Source organism: Pagrus pagrus, assembly GCF_965226575.1.
Source record: "Pagrus pagrus genome assembly, chromosome: 21".
NCBI lineage: Eukaryota > Metazoa > Chordata > Actinopteri > Spariformes > Sparidae > Pagrus > Pagrus pagrus.
This window is the reverse complement of record NC_140208.1, coordinates 4,354,736-4,373,464: the sequence shown is the minus strand read 5'-3', so window position 1 is coordinate 4,373,464 and position 18,729 is coordinate 4,354,736. Positions and strand designations below refer to the sequence as shown.

The 18,729-nt window shown below is 42.4% G+C and overlaps 1 protein-coding gene across 1 annotated transcript in view; it reads right to left on the bottom strand.

The window, feature by feature from the left end:
• The window catches only part of LOC311251025 (ankyrin-3-like), a 126,352-nt gene extending 122,187 nt beyond the window's left edge, over positions 1-4,165 (bottom strand). The window contains exon 1 of the mRNA XM_084343288.1: positions 3,891-4,165. Within this exon, the coding sequence (XP_084199414.1) occupies positions 3,891-3,956 (66 nt within the window). The 5' untranslated portion in view covers positions 3,957-4,165. The remainder of the gene's footprint in view (positions 1-3,890) is intronic.
• Positions 4,166-18,729: the final 14,564 nt, after the last annotated feature.

Genomic DNA, 18,729 nt, shown 5'->3' with positions numbered 1-18,729 from the left:
AGTAACTAAAGTAGTTTCAAATAACTGCAGTGGAGTAAAAAGTATAAAGTAACTGGACATACTCAAGTAAAGTCCAAATGTCACTCTCAAAACCAAAAACGCAGCTCTGTCAGCGAGGGTAACGTCCTGCCCGCTCACGTCTGTGGTTGTGCGTCTGTGGTTGTGTGTCTGTAGTTGTGTGTCTGTGGTTGTGTGTCTATACATTAACGTCGCTGTGTGTTTACAGTATGTGTGTGTGTTCCTGTGCAGAGCGCACACACTGCTGTGAGAAAAGCTGCTGGCTAAGCACCTTTATTCTATAAGATTCAGCCTTATGTTTAGTCAGCTGTTCTTAATTGTTTCCCTGCGCACACACACACACACACACACACACACACACACACACACACACACACACACACACACACACACACACACACACACACACACACACACACACACACACACACACACACACCGCAGTCTTCTCTGTTTATTCTGTGTAACAGGTGCTTTTGGCTCGCGTAGAGGAACAAAGGCGACAACATACAGCGTTTATGATTTAGTGCGTCTTAGGATATGGATGCTGTGTGTGTTTGGCCACCGCTGCGGAGATTAACGAGTCTTTTTGTGTTTTAAGGAAGCAAACAGAGGAGAGAAAGGACCAGAAGAGGAGAGGAGGAGTCAAAAAGGGTGGGGAGGAAGAGATGAAGGAGAGATGCTGAAGCGTAGAGAGTCAGGATGAACGAAGACGGGGAGGTGAGGAAAGAGGGGGAAGTAAATCATAAAGAGTCTGGAGCGATAACCTCGCGACTCCGTTGTGAGACGGCGTCTCGACTGATGAGAGATGACTGTTGTGTCGCCGCGATCCTGCGATGAAGAGACAGTCAGGGCGTGGAGGAGGGAGAGAGGGGAGAAGCAGATGAAAAAAGACGAGTGCGGAGGGAAGTAAAGTGGATGAGAAGGGAGGCTCTTGATGGCTCTATTTTAGGGAGGAGGCAGGAAGGCAGATGAAGGGAAGTGAAGAGGAGGAGAGAAATAGAGGAAGGCTATTAAAGGAGGGAGCAGACAAGATAAATAGAGAGATCGGGAGAGGAGATCTGGAAAAAAAAGAGGAGAGGAAGATGTTTTTTGCTTTGATGAGATAAGTGTTGCCTCCACCTGTTGCTAGGGCCACGATGAAACCACAGTAACAACAGTAGCAACTGATGTGTGAGTAACTGGGAAGAGCCTTCGCATACCGACCGCAAGGAAACAGCTGAGCGTCTGGATGTGGGCGTGTTGAAGGTGAGAATGGAGAGCAGAGTCAGTGAAGATGTTCAGAGAAACAATGAAACACTTCAGCCGGAGCTCAGGTGAAGCTCACCTGTCAATAAAACAGACTCGTCGTCTCAGCTGAGTGATTATCATCATTTTGGTCCAAGTCCAAAAAACTTGTCGAGAGTTTTTATTGGAGTTTAGGTGGAAAGCCACGTCATGAATTTTAGTGTGGATCCAAGATTTATTAAAGGGGTTTTCCAGCAATTTAGTGATGCATTTTCATTAAGTTGGGGGATTTTCAACAGACAGATTTTAAAATAAAGACGCTGCAAATCAAAGCAGCAGAGGCAGAGGTATCCTGACTGTATAATCCTCCTCACCCCTCACAGAGATAACCCAAATCATATCACTTGGATGTAAACTCATCTTCATGCATAAAGTTGGCAGAATGCTCCTTTAAGATTTCTTAAAACTGCAAGTCATGTTTTGACAATTTATGCATTTGTCATCATGAATACGTGAGAAAAAATCTGGTGATCGTTTTCAGTTCAGAAGCTGAATCAGATCAGATGCCGATTATAAATAAAACAAATATACATTATTAAAATATTTAAATGAAGTCCAGACTTTTATTCAGAGTAACTGTGTGTTTCGTTTGGACGCCCGTCGCTACCTCAGATGGTTCATCAGAGAGTGAGGAGGGAAGTCGTCGAACGAGACTTTCAACCACATTTCTGCCTCAGTCATGTCGAAAACATCTCTTCATGGCATTTCTGCTGCCAAACATAGGGACTTAAACCCAAACGACAATATTTTCCTGAAGTAGTTTTAATGCTTAAAGCCGTTTCCCGCCAGCGCTGCTAAAATGTGGTGCGGCACAAGTACTTTCAGTTCCCCATGGACCCCAAATTATAACGTACTCAAGTGAATATCAGCTTCTAGGTGATCTCAAGTCATATGTCGTCCTCGACTTGGTTGCTGAGGTCGTCGTTGTCATACAGTATCAGAAGCTGTGAGACCATTTTGACCCGAACATCAGCTGAAACAAAGGATTTCATTGGTCGGACGTAGATTTCCGCAGGCTGAAATCCGCTGACATCGAGGTCCGACGATTATTTTCTCCCCCCACATGAATGTTCCTCAGCCGTGTGCACATGTTAATAATTTATAAATGTCATTTGTCAGATAAAAATCCAGAATTGATGCTAAAAGGCTTTCAACTTCACCAAACTGCGACCGTGCGACGAAGGTACACCTGTCGCTGTTACGCCGCAACGGTCATGTTGTTTTGAGGAGACTTATTCTGTCTTTAATGAACCATAATACATCAAATATCAGCATTAATATGAAAACATGTCAAACGCTCCCAAACTAAACTCATTAAACCAAACGTTAATCTCATTCTCGCTTTGTAACCCCGTTAACAAGAACCTGATCTGCTCACAACGTCCAGCAAATATTCCTCCAGTGATCACTTCTTCAGATTGTCTTCCATGTTGAGATGTGATTGTGTGGCATAAACAAAGGCTACACACACACACACACACACACACACACACACACTCCACCCACTCATCCAGACAGCCAGCGAACGTAGAACTATAAATCCTAGATGTCTTCAGCGAGCAGAGGAAGAAAAAAAAAAGGCCATTTTAATCACAGATCGTGCGCTGAGGAGGCATTTTGTGCTTCAAATCGCTGCCACATCGTCTCATTCATGTTGCTCGTGGATTCAATCGCAGCAAATATTCTCCATTTTGCTGTCAACATGGATTTTAAAGAAGTATCTGTAGGCCGTCGTGTTGATTCACTCACAGACACGTTGTTGTAAGTGTCTCTCTCTCTCTCACTCTCTGATCGTGACCTCCCCTCTTTCCTCCCACTTTCACTTTCACCTCCTGCCCTGCTTTCCCTTCTCTGCTCCTTTTTACCTTTTTTACCTTACGTCATGTCTTCCCTTCCTTTCCTTATCTGTTTGGATCTGATCTCTCTCTCATTTGTTTTTTGTTTTTTTCAGCTCCCTCTGGGCACATTAGCAGGTTAACAGGTGCTCGACTGCCTGCAGACGCACTTTGTGGCGCAAAAACAAGGATCTTTCAACTTAATGAGAACAGAAGGAGGGAGTATTTTGAATTAAAAAGGCAGGAAACATGCTGGAAATAAAAACATAGCTCATGAAAAAATGCAAATTCATGGAAGTATTCCAGCAAAATCACCACATCACAAACCCTCTGAATGAGTTGCCTCTACAAAATGAACATTTTAACAAAAAGTCTGATATTTACAACGATTAAACTGCCATTTCTTTGTTGAACGAGTGAAGAACAAAAGCCTGACTAACCATTAGAGCCTCTGCTATGCCGTGATAATGCTCTGTCATCAAATCGCCGGCTAACAAAGAGACCACAATGAAAGAGCTGCTCCCCATCAATAAAAAACCCACATAAACACAACTTCCAAAGACAAATCAACACTTCAAAACAGTCAGATAATCATCCTCTAATGTCAAATCAGACGTGCATTTGAGAAATACTCCACAACTTTTGTGTCATGAATAAAAAAAAAGCCTCTTATTTCCTGTCTGAATCACTCAGACTGATCCGGCTTGAAGCAGCCACACCGTGTTGTTTACAACTCAGCCTCTTTTTTACCTTCTTTCCTTTCTTCTTGCGATGAGCTGACTTCCCCGCCGCCTTCTCTTTAACCTCCTCGCTCATGTCAGCAGCTGTGAGTGTGTCCCTGTGTGTGTGTGTGTGTCCCGAACAGCTGTGTGTGTGAATCCCACAAAAAGAAAAAAAAACCAAAACAAAAAAAAAAGGGTTTCTTTTTAATCCAGCATGGATGAGCGGAGCAGAGTGGAGTGGCGGCCACTCTCAACGTGCACAGCGACCAACTCGCTCAGTTGCTCACACCCACTTTCACACACACACACACACACACACACACACACACTCTCACACACACACACACACACACAGGAGGAGAGGAGCCAACGAGGCTGCCCGGCTGGAGCGATGGAGAGACGAACATTCTCGCTCTTTCTCGTCGTCTCGGTTCGTTTATTTTTTTTTCTTCCTGCTTAACACACACACATGCACACACACACACACACACGCACACACACGCACGCACACACACACACACACACACGCTTCACTTCTACCTGTCTGCGGCTCCGGTCGCCTCCCACACGGCTCCACAAGTGAGAGCAAGAGCAGCAAGCAAACTACGGGGGCTTGAGTATTAATAGCAATCAATATCAGCCCATCAGCATGTTACTGTGTGGAGAGAGAGAAGATGGTGTGATTCCTCAACAGGTTAAAGGAGACAGGAAATACAGATTCATCTTGAGTTTATGTTTGGAATGCAGCCCGACTGATACTGGATATTCGGGGCCAATGCCAATACTGATATCAACATTTTTTAAATATGGATATATCAGTCGATATTCTTACACTTTGGACACTTGAAACAAAGTTACTTAGTGGATACAGGATGTTTTAATGTTTAAGAAGAAACTTTATCGTCCAAAATGACATCAGTGCACTGAAACAGTCAACGTCACTGTGAATTTAATGATTTTAAATTTCTCCAAGCATCTTTTTCTGCGTAACGTTCTGTAAAAAGACGTCATGTCGGCCAGCATACATGTACAAGCCGATACTGATACATCTGCGATAGGTCGATAATATTGGAAAACAGTGAAGCTAACGTTAGCTCAAGCAGCTACAGTGTTGAGCATAGATGTACAATGAGACCTGGATACAGTGTCGGAGGCATTTAGCCAAGAACTGTGACTTCCCACGTAAAATATTACAATAAAGATCTTCTGCATATCTTCGGCAAAGAGCAGTGCACTAGAGACTTCTGCTGGCCGAACATGGTGGTGATAAAATTATTTAATCGTGCAGCGCTACTACACTTTCCAAATGTTATCTGACAGAATGGATCAAATGCTGAAAGTTAATCAATTCATTTTGTGGAGGCTCAAAAAATGTTTCCACTGTTTTACAGCTGCTTCTTTCACATTGTAAGCTTATGGTCAAAAGTGTTTTTGAGCTCCTGTGCATCGCGTGATGTTGTAATTACACAGTTTGGCCACTATTGCTGTTTTCAACCATCACTTTTGGCCGCGCCGAGTCAAACCGGGCCACGCCCATTTGCTCCTTCATCGCCAGTTTTACTTATGTTTTACCGTAACAAGCCCCGTCTCCCCCTAAAATCGATACTCAACTCATGTCTGTGCAGGAAACTTGAGAGAAAGACGTTTTTGAAAGTCAGTGTGTTCAGCAAGTTTAATCATGATACGAATCATATCTTTGGACAACGATACGATATTTGCTGATATCACAACGTCTGCCACGATACGATTCGATTCGATACAGGGGGCAGCGATCGATATGAGACAATATCATATTCTCATTTAACACAATAAGTTACATTTATATCAACTCACAAAAAGCAACTAAAATATAATTTGACAACTTCATTACAGAACTCTTCAGTGGAAATATTATTTTATCAACAGTTCCAGACATTAAAATGGAAAACAATCTATTATTTTTAATTAAAAGAAAGCGCAGTTTAGAAAGGAGCTGAGCGTGGACGGAAACGCTGACACAGAATTTCAAAATAAAGGCGTATCTTAATGATGGCGGCGATATGAATCGATGTTTTCACTTTGCATCGATGCCACTGGATCATTGATCACTGAATCAATATATAGATCCAGATCCATGTATCATTACACCCCTAATAAACAACAGTGCTGTGCTTGTATACTCAGGCTAAAATGATCAGTGTCAAGTTTAACAGATGCTCAGATAATTTGTCCTCTCAGCTTATAACAGCAACACTTTCAGACTTAAAAGCTCCTGATGAACCACCGACTCTCCCTCAGGCTGTGTGAAGAAAGCTGTCTGACATCAAGTTGTCTCCTCTTCACAGATCTCCCTCTAATTTCCTCTCAGGGAGGACACGGGACGTGGACTACCTGCGGAGGACGAGTCTGTACATTTATGTGTAAAGTGAGGGGACAGTGATGGATTCCTGTTGGCCAAGCGGCATTAAAATGCCTCAACAGCCTCCCTCCCCCCGTCACACCTCCCTCTGCCTCCCCCCTTATCAATAATGAACAAAGAGAGGATAACCCCCTGGTGGCAGATCACCGTGGATTATTGCTCTTTGTGTGCGAGTGTGTGTTGTGAGTGGATTAAGCCAATGCGAGCCAGTTTGCCCAGTACAATTATAACTGTATCATCCACTGAGAAGGGCAGGGGATTCAAGGATTGTATTCAGGGCTATTCATTATTGTTGATCTCTGCAGAGAAGGGCACACGCACTCACTGCAAAGCCATGAACACACACACACACACACACACACTTTGAGTAACAAGGCAGAAATAAGCCACAGCGTGAGGCGTCAACACAAAAATAACCCCTTTAAAAGTCAGTAAAATGTCACGAGTCACATTTCACCTGATATTAAGAGTCGATGTTAAACATCGCTTTATGCTCTGTCAGTGTCGCTGTTAATGGAGAGAGAGAGACGAGCTTTTCAAGTTTTTTACTGTCACACTTCCTGTTCGAACTGAAGAGGCCACACTGACACCTGGTGGCTACGGCCCGCAATGACACCAGCAACCATCTGGAGTCACAGTACATTGCAAAACATCGACTTAAATGATGCAACACTTTGCATTGCATTTATTTTCCCATGCATTGTAACTTTATTTTAAAATTAAGCATATTTAATTGTTTTATATTAAATGTAAATGTGCTTAATTGATCATTTTTATAACCCCTCATAAAATAACCCACTAACACCACACTGAACATGCACGTTAGATAACTAATGTCTCTTTTATCGTCTGATTAATTCATTCCCTCCTCTCTCTACGATTGTACATCGATCTCCCTCCCTCTTGTGGACGACCAGGGCCACGGAAATCTCTGTCAGCGTAACCGAGACGTTAATATATCGCGTTATCGGCTTCATGCTGCGCCGCTGTGAAACATCACCTGACTTCCCATCAGCACAAAGTTGAGCAGATACTGATTGTGACTGTTTCTTTAATTGTCCTAAAAAACGTTGTCGCTCTCTGGAAATATATCTTGAACATGAGCTCATGCTGCACTTTTAGGTGTGAGCATAAAACCATCCTGCCCTTCTGCTCCTCTCTTAAATCTTCTGCTTTAACAGGAATTACATCATGTTAAAGATGCAAACGATGTCTTTAAACATACATGACAGCTTGAACAGTTATTCTCCACGTTTTAAGGAGATTATTTAGCCCAAAATCTCTTTATTAATGTGTTCAATTTCAGATTGTGTATCAACAGACAGTGTAAAGTCTCCTGCTCACATCCGCCTCCCTCCCGTCCTCTTCTTCTAGCCCTGTCTCTCTGATGTGTCTCCTCATCTTACAGCCTGAATCCAATATGACAACCTCACACACACACAATAATGTGCCTCCCAAATTGGTTACATCCATGCACCCAGAGGTAACACAACACTTTTATGGCTAATATTCTCTTTCAGTCAGCCATTAAAGGCGTACTGGAAGAGGGAGAGGCCTTACAACCCCACAGCGAGGCCTCCATAACTGTAAATTATGGAGGAGAGGTGGTTACAGGAGAAAGAGGCCGGTGGTTTGATAATGGCACCAGAACAATCAGTAAACAGCGTATTTAAATGATTATGGAAATGTTTCGATGGAGGCAGAAGAGATAACCGTTCTCTCTCTCAGTGGAGAGGAGACAGATGGGACGGATCAGAGAGGAGAGAGACAGTAAAGAAGAAAGCCGGCATCTATATTTAGCTTCATGTTTACACTGTGAGATCTGTACGTTACATTCCTCGCTGCAGCCGCGACTCTCGTGTGCAAGTTCACAGCAGACAGACACGTTAGTGACGCTCTCATGTGCCGCTCGGTCAGAGAGAGGGGTGTGACCTTTGACCCCAACATTAAAAAAAATTGTGCATGAAAGTTTAGCTCACGTTTCATCATCTGGCCAATATTCAGCATTTTTGCGTTTATCGGTATCACTGATTTTAGTAAAGACTTAAGTAAAGTAGAGAGTTCAGGTGATTTGATGTGGGGTTGTATGAGGCTCTCTGCGCAGCAAGCAGGTACCTGCAACAAGATTTATTAAAGCCACGTAAATAAGTCCTACCTAAAATATAAACATCTGTTAAAGTGTACACCGTGTTTTTTCAGTTTTGACACTTTACGTTGCCTTTTCCTTGGGCACTACATTCCCTCAACCGTACAACGTCCGTATTCCTGCGCACAGGCGGAGTGTAGTATATGAACAGGTGTGTATATTGGTATATGCAACATGGTACATCAGCCTGTGACACGTACAAACTCGGACGAATCTGTGGTTTGCAGACGATAACTGAAAATATTCGCAGTTTCCGCAATAAAACATCTAAAAGCAACATTCAGGCTCCTTGATGTAAAACATTTTGAGACTCTGACACAGCTCTGAGCCTCCGACATGAGGGTTGTACGAGTGTGTGAGAGCCCGTAAATGTCAGGTGTGGTTCTGGGCTGAAGCCTAAGATTTGTCTTCGAGTGCCTCTGAGATAGCAGCCCAACGAGCCGAGGGTTTGTTGTGACATAGATGCTGATGTGAGCTAATGAGCTCACAGGCTGCGATTACAAAGACGACTTGAACCCTGTTATACTGTAAATCACAACTCTGCCATGTTCTTTGTTTTCCAACACTTCTTCTGAGACATGTAGGTCGACTACTACTACAGTATCACATCTCATACATCCCGTTTCCCAAAATCCCTCCTGATGAACGCCAGAGCACAGGTGTGAACTTGTCTCGTGCAGCAGGAAGGTTGTGAAATCCAGCAATAAAAATACTCAGAGGAATACTGGCACTGTAAAATCATTTCACAGCCCTCTGTAATGCTGCTGTAATGCCACCTGTATGTTGCAGACGATTATCAGATTATAAAAAGACACAAATCTAAGCAACAATCTCACAAAAAGGAAACGTTTAAATGTCTTTAAACAGGTTTCTCCGTCTCTGCAGCGTCTCTGCAGCGTCTCTGGTCGGCTGACGTCGAGGAATGTTTACGACACCACAGCCTCCTGATAAGATCAACGTTTCATGTAAACCATCTTCTCTAACATCGAGTCACAGTCTGCCCTCCTGAAATCTGTTTGTCAGTGGTCTCATATCTGACTTCTCTTATTTCACCTCTCTTGTTCACTTCTCTCCTACTTCACTTGTTCATGTCATCACCTCCCAAAGAAGATAGTGGCCTCACACAACCGATTAGACGACGCTGAACTGAATGAAAAATGAAAACGCTCGTGTGCCCTAACTATCAGTGATCCTCTCTGCATATTAATGATATCTCGATAATGACCAGCCAGGAGGAAATGAGCCTGATTTCATGCCTGTTTTGCCAAAGCAGTGCCATGGCGATAGATGGATCCCCATGGAAACAACCATAATGTGGCATGATTTCACCATGACAACGCCATAAACTGTGAGAATCCCATTGGGTGAACCAATCGGGGGGTCTGGAGAGGAAGTTTGGCACGACCACCATGATTTCACAATCAGTGCAGCTACTAGTTTCACAGAAAACATTCAGGGTTTGACCCACTTTCTTATTGGGTCATTTGAGGGTCAACGTGGACGTAGGTGCACAGATGCCGGGAGTCCAAGGTAATCTGGGGTGAGACGTCACCTGGGGATAGATGTGTGAAGGATACATACACACAAAACATGCATATCACATTTTTTAAAACATAAACTGGTCAATTTAGATGTACGGCTACTTCGGCCCAGGCGTTTTTTAATAAGTAACTGCAGGTGAAAAGATTAGATGGACAATAGATGTAACCCTTGTTCAGTTTTTTCCAGTTTCACTAATTTTCTTAGTTTTTGCAGGCTATTATTTTGAATTTATGAATTTAATAATTTATTTTATATGTATTCGAGCCATCGTTTTACCCCTTTAATCTGTATCAGCCCCAAAAACCATTGCACATCTGTCAGGCTTTAAGTAAAATAATAGGAAATTAAAATGATAAAGGCTTTGACATGGCGCTCAACACATTCTGCGTACGGTCGCCTCAGCACTACAGTATCAAACACAGAGTAACATAAGTGAACCCCCGATGAGCTGCCGAGGTTAAGAGGAACTTTTCAACCTGTCTTTTTTCCGACCAACCAGACGGAAAACACGAGTTAAGTGTCGGATGAAAAGGTTAACTAAAACTCGTAAAGTGAAAGAGGCTCATTTACACAGACAAGAAGGATTCCCTCACACACACACACACACACACACACACACAAACACCACCACTGACAAAGAGCAGACACACAAAGAGACAGACTTTCCAACCTCCCGTTGATTTACAATCCGTCTTTGTCTCGGGTCCCAGCGCGCTCACACAATGCTAATGGCAGCTAAAAAGGACGCGGTTCCACGCCTAAAATGGTCTCATCGCCAACAGTGAGCCGCCCGGTGACAGGAGCAGAGCTGGAAAGTTGGATCCTGACTCACTTTCTACCACGAGCTGCTTCCCCTGCCCCCCAAACTTTGATTTGTACACAACCATTATTTCATCATAAAGTCATGAGGAGTTTGAAGCCTCGTCTGCGACTGCTAGACAAATATACGATGCTTGGACCGCCTCGGTGGCCTGGTAACTTCGGTTTATTTACTCCACAGCTCTGGGAGCAGTGGAGGCCTTGATGATTTCAGTGCTTTTTAACTCCAGACACACGGCTGCTTGTCTGGTTACATCAGTCCACACAACAAATCACATTTTTATGTAAGACAGAAAGAAAGCCAGTGAAGCAAAGCCTGCGGATAATCAACAGATAGGGAGAAGGAGAAAGGGAAGATAAAGAAAGGGAAAGTAAGGAGATGGAGATGGAGGAGGGCAGCGTACATGGAAACCTGGCCTCAGGCAGTAAGTGAGCGTCAGATAAGAGAAGAAGTGACACTTGAGGAGAATAAAAGAATCGTCACACCAGCATGTATGAAACTTTAAGATCAAAACGCACTTTGAGGGAATAACTGCGATCAGTGGATTCTACTGAACTCCAGTCGGACCGATCCATGTGAAACAGCAGTCACAAGCGAAGAGGCCAGTCAGTCCATCAGAGGAGGTTGTCTTGCTAACCAAGTATTTTAGTTCCCAAAACTTAACCAGGTGTTTTAGTTCCCAAATCCTAAATATTTTAGTTCCCTAAACTTTACCAAGTATTTTAGTTCCCAAATCCTAAATATTTTAGTTCCCTAAACTTTACCAAGTATTTTAGTTCCCAAAACTTAACCAGGTGTTTTAGTTCCCAAAACTTAACCAGGTGTTTTAGTTCCCCAATCCTAAATATTTTAGTTGCCTAAACTTAACAAAGTATTTTAGTTCCCTAAACTTAACCAGGTATTTTAGTTCCCAAACTTTAACCAGGTATTTTAGCTCCCAAAACGTAACCAGGTATTTTAGCGCCCTAATCCTAAGTATTTCAGTTACATAAACTTAACCAAGTATTTTAGTTCCCTAAACTTAATGTAGTATTTTAGTTCCGTAAACTAAAACAAGTATTTTAGTTCCCTAAACCTAACCAAGTATTTAGTTCCCTACACTTCACAGCTTAATCAGAATCAAACACTGAAAAACGACTGCATCACTTCTCTCCTTCTGTCCGGACCCGACATTAGTCCTGAATGACGAAACCCATTCAAGGGAACATTCACCAGCGTCAGACGGACTTTAAGCACCAGAGAAGAGGGTCAGCTGACACACACTGATCCATTCATAGATACATAAGAGCAGCTCAGAATACATCCCATACTGTACTGTTGAACACCCTGGTGTCAGTCAGTGCTGTGAGCCTGCATGTAGTGTTTGAGAGAGTGTGTGTGTGTGTGTGGGAGTGTGTGTGAGATCGGTCTCTCTGTCCTGACACACTGGCGCTCATTCATTCATCGATCCATTCTTTGCAGATGTTCAGACAGTAACAGTCATGATGCTGCTCTTTCAATATCATCTCAAATCCTGAGTTTTATTTTCTGAAATGTTGCTGCAACATCAAAACAGTCAACATTAGTTAAGTTACTGGGCTAAAACATGCAGCTTTAAACCTTTCAAAATAAAGGCACGGTGTCACTTTTTAGCATCTAAATTGCATAATAATTGCATAATTGCACAACCATATCCACTGACCTACCTGGAGCTTTGCCTGTACTGACATGATTATTGTTTCTGCAGAATCTCTTATTGTCCTTTCAACCTGCGGTGTCATAAATTCAAAATAGGGCTCGGGAGTTGAGATATAGAGCATAACTTGCAGCAGCTACAGCACACGTTTCAGTTATAAGTGAGATATATAATGAGATTATCTGCAGTATACTTTAAATAGTTTACCACCTGCAATTATAAAAGTAGCAGTGCACCTTTTTTGAAATTAACCAAGTTTTGTTAATGTGTAGATACATTTCTTTGGAATGAAAACCTTCCTGATTTCGTCAATAATTAACAGCTAAAGTCGACTTTAGTGCAGCCAACACATGAAGTAACCCAGGTTAATTATTGCTGTCTGACTTTCATCTGATCTTTTATGAGCTGTTTTTACTGGCGCAGGTAGAATAAAAGACTCGACTCTGAAGTTTGCTTTGTTGTCACTAATAATCTTCTAACTAAATCTGATGATGCAGGGATCAGTAACAGGCTCTTAGTTTAGACATGCTGTCTCATGAGGGCTTTTGTCAACACCTACATATAATATAAAACCTGCATTTCCTCATGTCTTCGAACCGAATGTCATTCCTATTTATATTCTGGGAGGGACATTTATCAAGACATGTTGCAAATTACTGTCAGGGGTGAGAAATGTTGTGACGCCGAAGTATTTACAGCAACTACAGATGTAAATGAGCTCAACCGCATGTTTTCTGATTTGCATAAAGATACGCCATTTTGATAAACTGTGAATTTACACTCTTGTTTTGTTGACGCACAATGCTAAGCTAACCTTCAGAGCTTTGTTGCCCCTCTTCAGAGAGTTTTTGTTGAACGGATCCCACGAGGAGCTGACGAGATGTGAGCTGAAGCCTCAAACGTTAATCAGTTTTAAGAGTTGGATTAATAATCAACAACAGTGACTCAATGCTGGAAACTCATGCCAGCGTCGGATCAGAGTGTAAACAACCACAACCACAACACCAACCTGGTGCTGAAACAACCTGTCAGTCAACACAAAATGACAACAAACCGTTTACCGAGTCGTTTTCTGAGCGTCATGACAAACATCCACGGCCTCACGCCTCTCAAAGGTGACTATGTATTGATTATTTCTAATACATCTTTGGGTTTTGGACTCTTTTGGACAAACTATGACAATCACCTTTCATGGATTTAGCTTGTAAACACTCTCATGTGTCCACAGAGGGAGTTTTGTAATGATTAATAACGACTGAGAGGTCACAGGACACACAAAAGGTTACCCTCGTCTGCTTAATCATTCTGGCGTTTGTATTAATTTATACTGCGCGAGTCTTTTCATTATACTGAGAACAGTCTAGTGGAGCTGAGTCAGCACGCCGCTGCGTGAGGGCAGCGAGCTGACTGATCCCCTGGCTCTCAGTCAGTGCGGGCTATTGTAGTGAGTAAACATGACCTCAGTTGTAATGAGGTGATGTCAAGTCACTGAGCTAGTGTTTGTTTTTGTGGAGGAGATGATCATATATATATATAGTGTTTTATATAAACATGATGCGGCAAAGGATATATGTCACGTCAGCAGCGTTAGCGTGTATCTGCACTTCGGTGTGAATGTGTAAATGTCTGTTTGCATGTCTGTGTGTGTGTGTGTGTGTGTGTGTGTGTGTGTGTGTGTGTGTGTGTGTGTGTGTGTGTGTGTGTGTGTGTGTGTGTGTGTGTGTGTGCTGGTCTGTGACTAGCTGAGCCAGACACACAGCAGGCCGTGGTGAGACAGACCAGAGCCCGTGACAACTGAATGGCAGCGATTGACAAAGACTCACAGATAGAGGGGAGGATGTCAGTATATGAAGTCTTAGGAGGATATTTACTAACTTAATGTTTGCAGCTGCGTTTTAACCAACTCTAAAAACATGTTTTTTTTTAAGTAAATGAAGTTAGAAGCTATCTCCCTCACGACCCTTATTACAACTTATGTTAATGACATGTAAATGTATTTCCATGTTTAAAAAAGACAATCTATCAGCCAGTTAGAGATGCAACGAGTAATGGGTTATTGATTAGTTACCTGGCATCTGTTCTGAAAACCAATGAATCAACTGTTTTTTAAAGCAAAAATCCCAAATATTGTGGCTCCAATTGTTCAAGTATGATGAGTTGATACTTTTCTTTGTATTGATACAAGATAATAAAGTGAAAATCTTTGGGTTTTAGACTATTGGTCAAACAGAACGAGGCATCTGAAGACGTCACTCTGGGCATGTTTTGCTTTTTCCTCAAATTTGACCAAAAACGATTAATTTATTATTCAAGAAAACAATAAGTTGATCAAATCGAGGATGGAATTATTCACATATATTGGTATTTGACCTAAAACACCTCGTATTGATCAGGCTATAGCGGTAACCAAGTGTTGACTGTGACACTGTCATCGCACCAAAACCTGTAAAAGACCCACCAATCAACTAGAGGTCAGCGTGTGATTGTGACCGTTTGCTGCACTAACGTGAGAAAAGTACAAATTTTCAGGCGGGGGTAGTTACTTTAACCCAAACCATGAACTTCTCCTCAACCTTACCAAGTAGTTTTGGTGCTAACTTGACCACGAAATGAGATTGTGTTGCCTTGTGTGAACATCTTGGCACGTGAGGACCGACAACTCCGACCCAAAACACACATACGTGTTTGTAATTAGCTGTCATTTGCACTGTGATTTAAAGGAAAAGCCACTTCCTAATTTCTTCCTAACACTTTGATGTTGTGCCCTTTTCTATCCTGTCAGAGCGCTCTGCACACACTCCGCTCTGCAGGTGTAGTGTGATCACTGCGGTGTCCATTTGCTTTTAACCAGGACTTAGGTGGAGTCTGTTTGCTCTGCCACAATAAACCTCCCGCACAGCGTCCTGACAACAGGCAGTTATCCCTACCACCACTGAGAAAACTGAACCGCCCCTCCGTTTCACCATTTCAAGCTGTGGTCAACCATTAATGGGACAGATGGGAGGAACCAAAGACAAACAAGGCAGGAACAACACGGATCGACAGGCACAGACGTACAGAAATCATCATATACACCAGTTAGGCGACGTCAGGCGAGGCGCAAACAAGCCGCAAACCTACTTTAATTACAACGACGCTGGAGGAATGACAAACAAATCTAAAGCTGTTCATGTTCACATTAGGAGGAGGAGACGATCTTCTGCGGTTGCTCCTCGTTAGATGTCAGCCGCTGCACAGATTATTTCCTGGTCTGACAAAACAATGCAGTCCGTCAAGTTCTTCTATCATACCTGCCAAAGTCGCTCATAAACATGAGTATATCGTTCACGGTACCAGAACATAAGTGTGGATTGGTAGAGTATCTGCTGTTCAGCTCCGAGCTCATCGTTCTGATACGTTTTCTCAATATTCTGCCTTTAAATGTGCAGAAAGCAAAGATGCAAGACACAACACAGAAATACCCAGAAAGAAGGAAAGACACCTGTGCAGACAGACAGGCATTTTGATATCTGCAGACTGGTCCTGACATGTTATTGATGATCCGGTCTGATAACAGCGCCTGCTCATAGCTCGATCCTGCAGTAAATCAGTCTCCCACTGGATCAGGGTTGAGGTCTTGGTCTGGTGAGAAGGATTCATGTTCAGTAGCTGCAGACGGTGACATTAGTCACCCCAGATGCACTGCTGATATACAGTGAACCAGAAAGAAACATGGTGCTCCTTCACGATGTTGTCCGTACATTTTCAGATAATAGCGAGACCATGCAACGTTTAATGTTTTGATTTGATCAGATCCAGATCAATACAATTTGGAATTAATGCATAATTAATGAAATACGCATCTCAAGACAGTCTGAAGAGTTTTCTCACAGTGTTTTATACCATACAGGACTGAATGGAGATCAATGGCTGCCTGTAATGGTGTGTTATATTATTTATTTATCTATCTAAAGTTATTCATATTACTCATTTTGTCCAATTAGCAGTCTGAAAAACCCAGACTGTCATGTCAGGACCAGTAAGTTAAGATAATAAAAAACTGCAAATATTCACATTTAAGAACCTGGAACCACAACAGGAATCAAACTTTGTCAGTTTTGTTAAAAAAGGATGCCGTTTAAATGACTTTGGCATCAATAATAGCAAAAAGTTTGACTGTTTCAACAGTTTCCTTTCCTACAGGAGTCAATGGTTGCTTGTATTTGTGGAGGAAAGTCAGTTTTATTATTAACTTATCCACAGACTGTTTTCTGGATTAAGCGATTCATTATTTTGTCCATGAAATCAGTTATTTAGTTAATATTCAACAATAATAGCAAACGTTTCACCATGTCGACAGTTTTTCTGCCTTGTAGGAGTGAATGGAAGTCAATGGTGCTTATTGACATTTTAAAGCTGTGACACACACATTTAAAACAGTGAGCAGAAACATTACGTGTGGGCTAAAACTAAGTTAATGAAACACACGGATGATGTGCTCCATTAATTCAAGTCAATACACAACTTTCTCTGAGTCATCAGTATCAACATGAAATAATGTGCTCAGGTGAAGACAGGCTCTGTCAGCATGGAGTCAAGTGAAAGTTAAAACTCTGACTAACATGAAAGCAGCTCTGTGATGTGAATGAAACAACAAAAACAACTTAAAACACAACCACACATCTGTAGCTGACAGCTGGAGGGCTGCACGCACTGAAAACCAAAGTGAAATAACGTTACACGAACACACGCGGGACTATTTTTCTCTGAGAAAGAGGAAAATAAAACTTTAAGGAAACAATCAGGAGCTTGGAGACAAACTCGCTCCTCTGCGTTTATATATTTCACACTCTCAACAAGCCTCCACAAGACAAACCAGCGGCTGAATCCTGACTTAAAGCCGGCACACCAGCTCCTCTGAACCGCAGCGCGCGCGACAGTCCGCTTACCTGCTCTTCGCGGTCACCTGTGGCGGAAGAAGCCATGTTGAAGACGAGCAGCTGCTCCGGTTCTCAGGTAAAGTCTGATCGCAGGAGTTGAGCAGAAAGCAGATAAATCCTCTCTAACAATCGCTGCGTGGACGCATGAGAGGAAGGGGACATTTGCGGGACAGCTTCACCGGGGAACGTGGTGCGTTCACGGGGTCTCAGACAGCCCGGGCAGCGCGGGGAGGACGGAGGGGTTGTCCCGGTGGAAACTCCAGGTGGTGCGGAGCAGGAGCCAGCTGCAGCCCGGAGCGACTCTCGGGGAGGGAGGAGAGCCGACACTAGGGGGCAGCACCCGGCCACACTCACTGAGACATGCTGGAGGCTGTAGTACAGATCACATGACGTGCACTTTGTACTTGATTACAGTGCTTTTCTACTCCATTACATTCATCTGACAGCTTTAGTTACTTGTTACTATTCAGATTACATCTTACACCTTTTCTAGACAGTGGAGGCCATGTTATCTCCATGCTTAGTGATTATAAATTCATTCATTTTGTTCTGTTGTTTGTTTACGATCTCATAGACTATGAGGCTTTGCTGTTGAATTAACTACCAAACTAAATTAAAGAGGTCATATAATGCCAATTTTCAGATTCATACTTTTATTTGGGGGTCCTGGTAGAACAGGTTAACATACTTTAATGATCAAAAAACACATTATTTTTCTCATACGGTGCGTCGCTACAGCATCCCTTTTCCCACTGTGTCTTGAAAGCTGTGTTTTAGCTACAGAGTGAGACATCTCGCCTCTGTTCAAGCTTTGCTGAGAGTTGCACATGCAAATTACTTAACGGGGCAGGATGTAGCCAATCAGAGGCAGAGTAGGAAGGTAGTGTGATCTAAAATAATGCAGCTACAGCAGTAGTAACTGTTTGCTGACTGACTGGAGTGTATATATTTTATAATAAATATATAAATATTTATATAACACCTGTTACATAGTGACACACATAAGTTACGGAAGTAAAGGCTTGACTCCAAACCAGGCGTTTCAGGCAGTGCAGGAGCAGTGTTACTCCCTTTGATGTGGACTTTTTCACTTTGCAGAACACAAAAATGCTTCATAACACAATAGAGTCAAGGTAAAAACCCAAAAAGCAGAATATGACATCTTTAAGTAGTTAAAATGAGCTCAACCTTAAACATCTACAGCAGTAAAATGACATTAATGCACTATTTTCAGTGTGGTACTCATACATTTAGATAAATGATCTGAACACTCTTCATAGAGAATCATATCTTGTTGATGTTTTCACAAGATGTAAAAAAGGACCCAAAATAAAACATTCAGTAACATTAACATTGAATAATTCAAC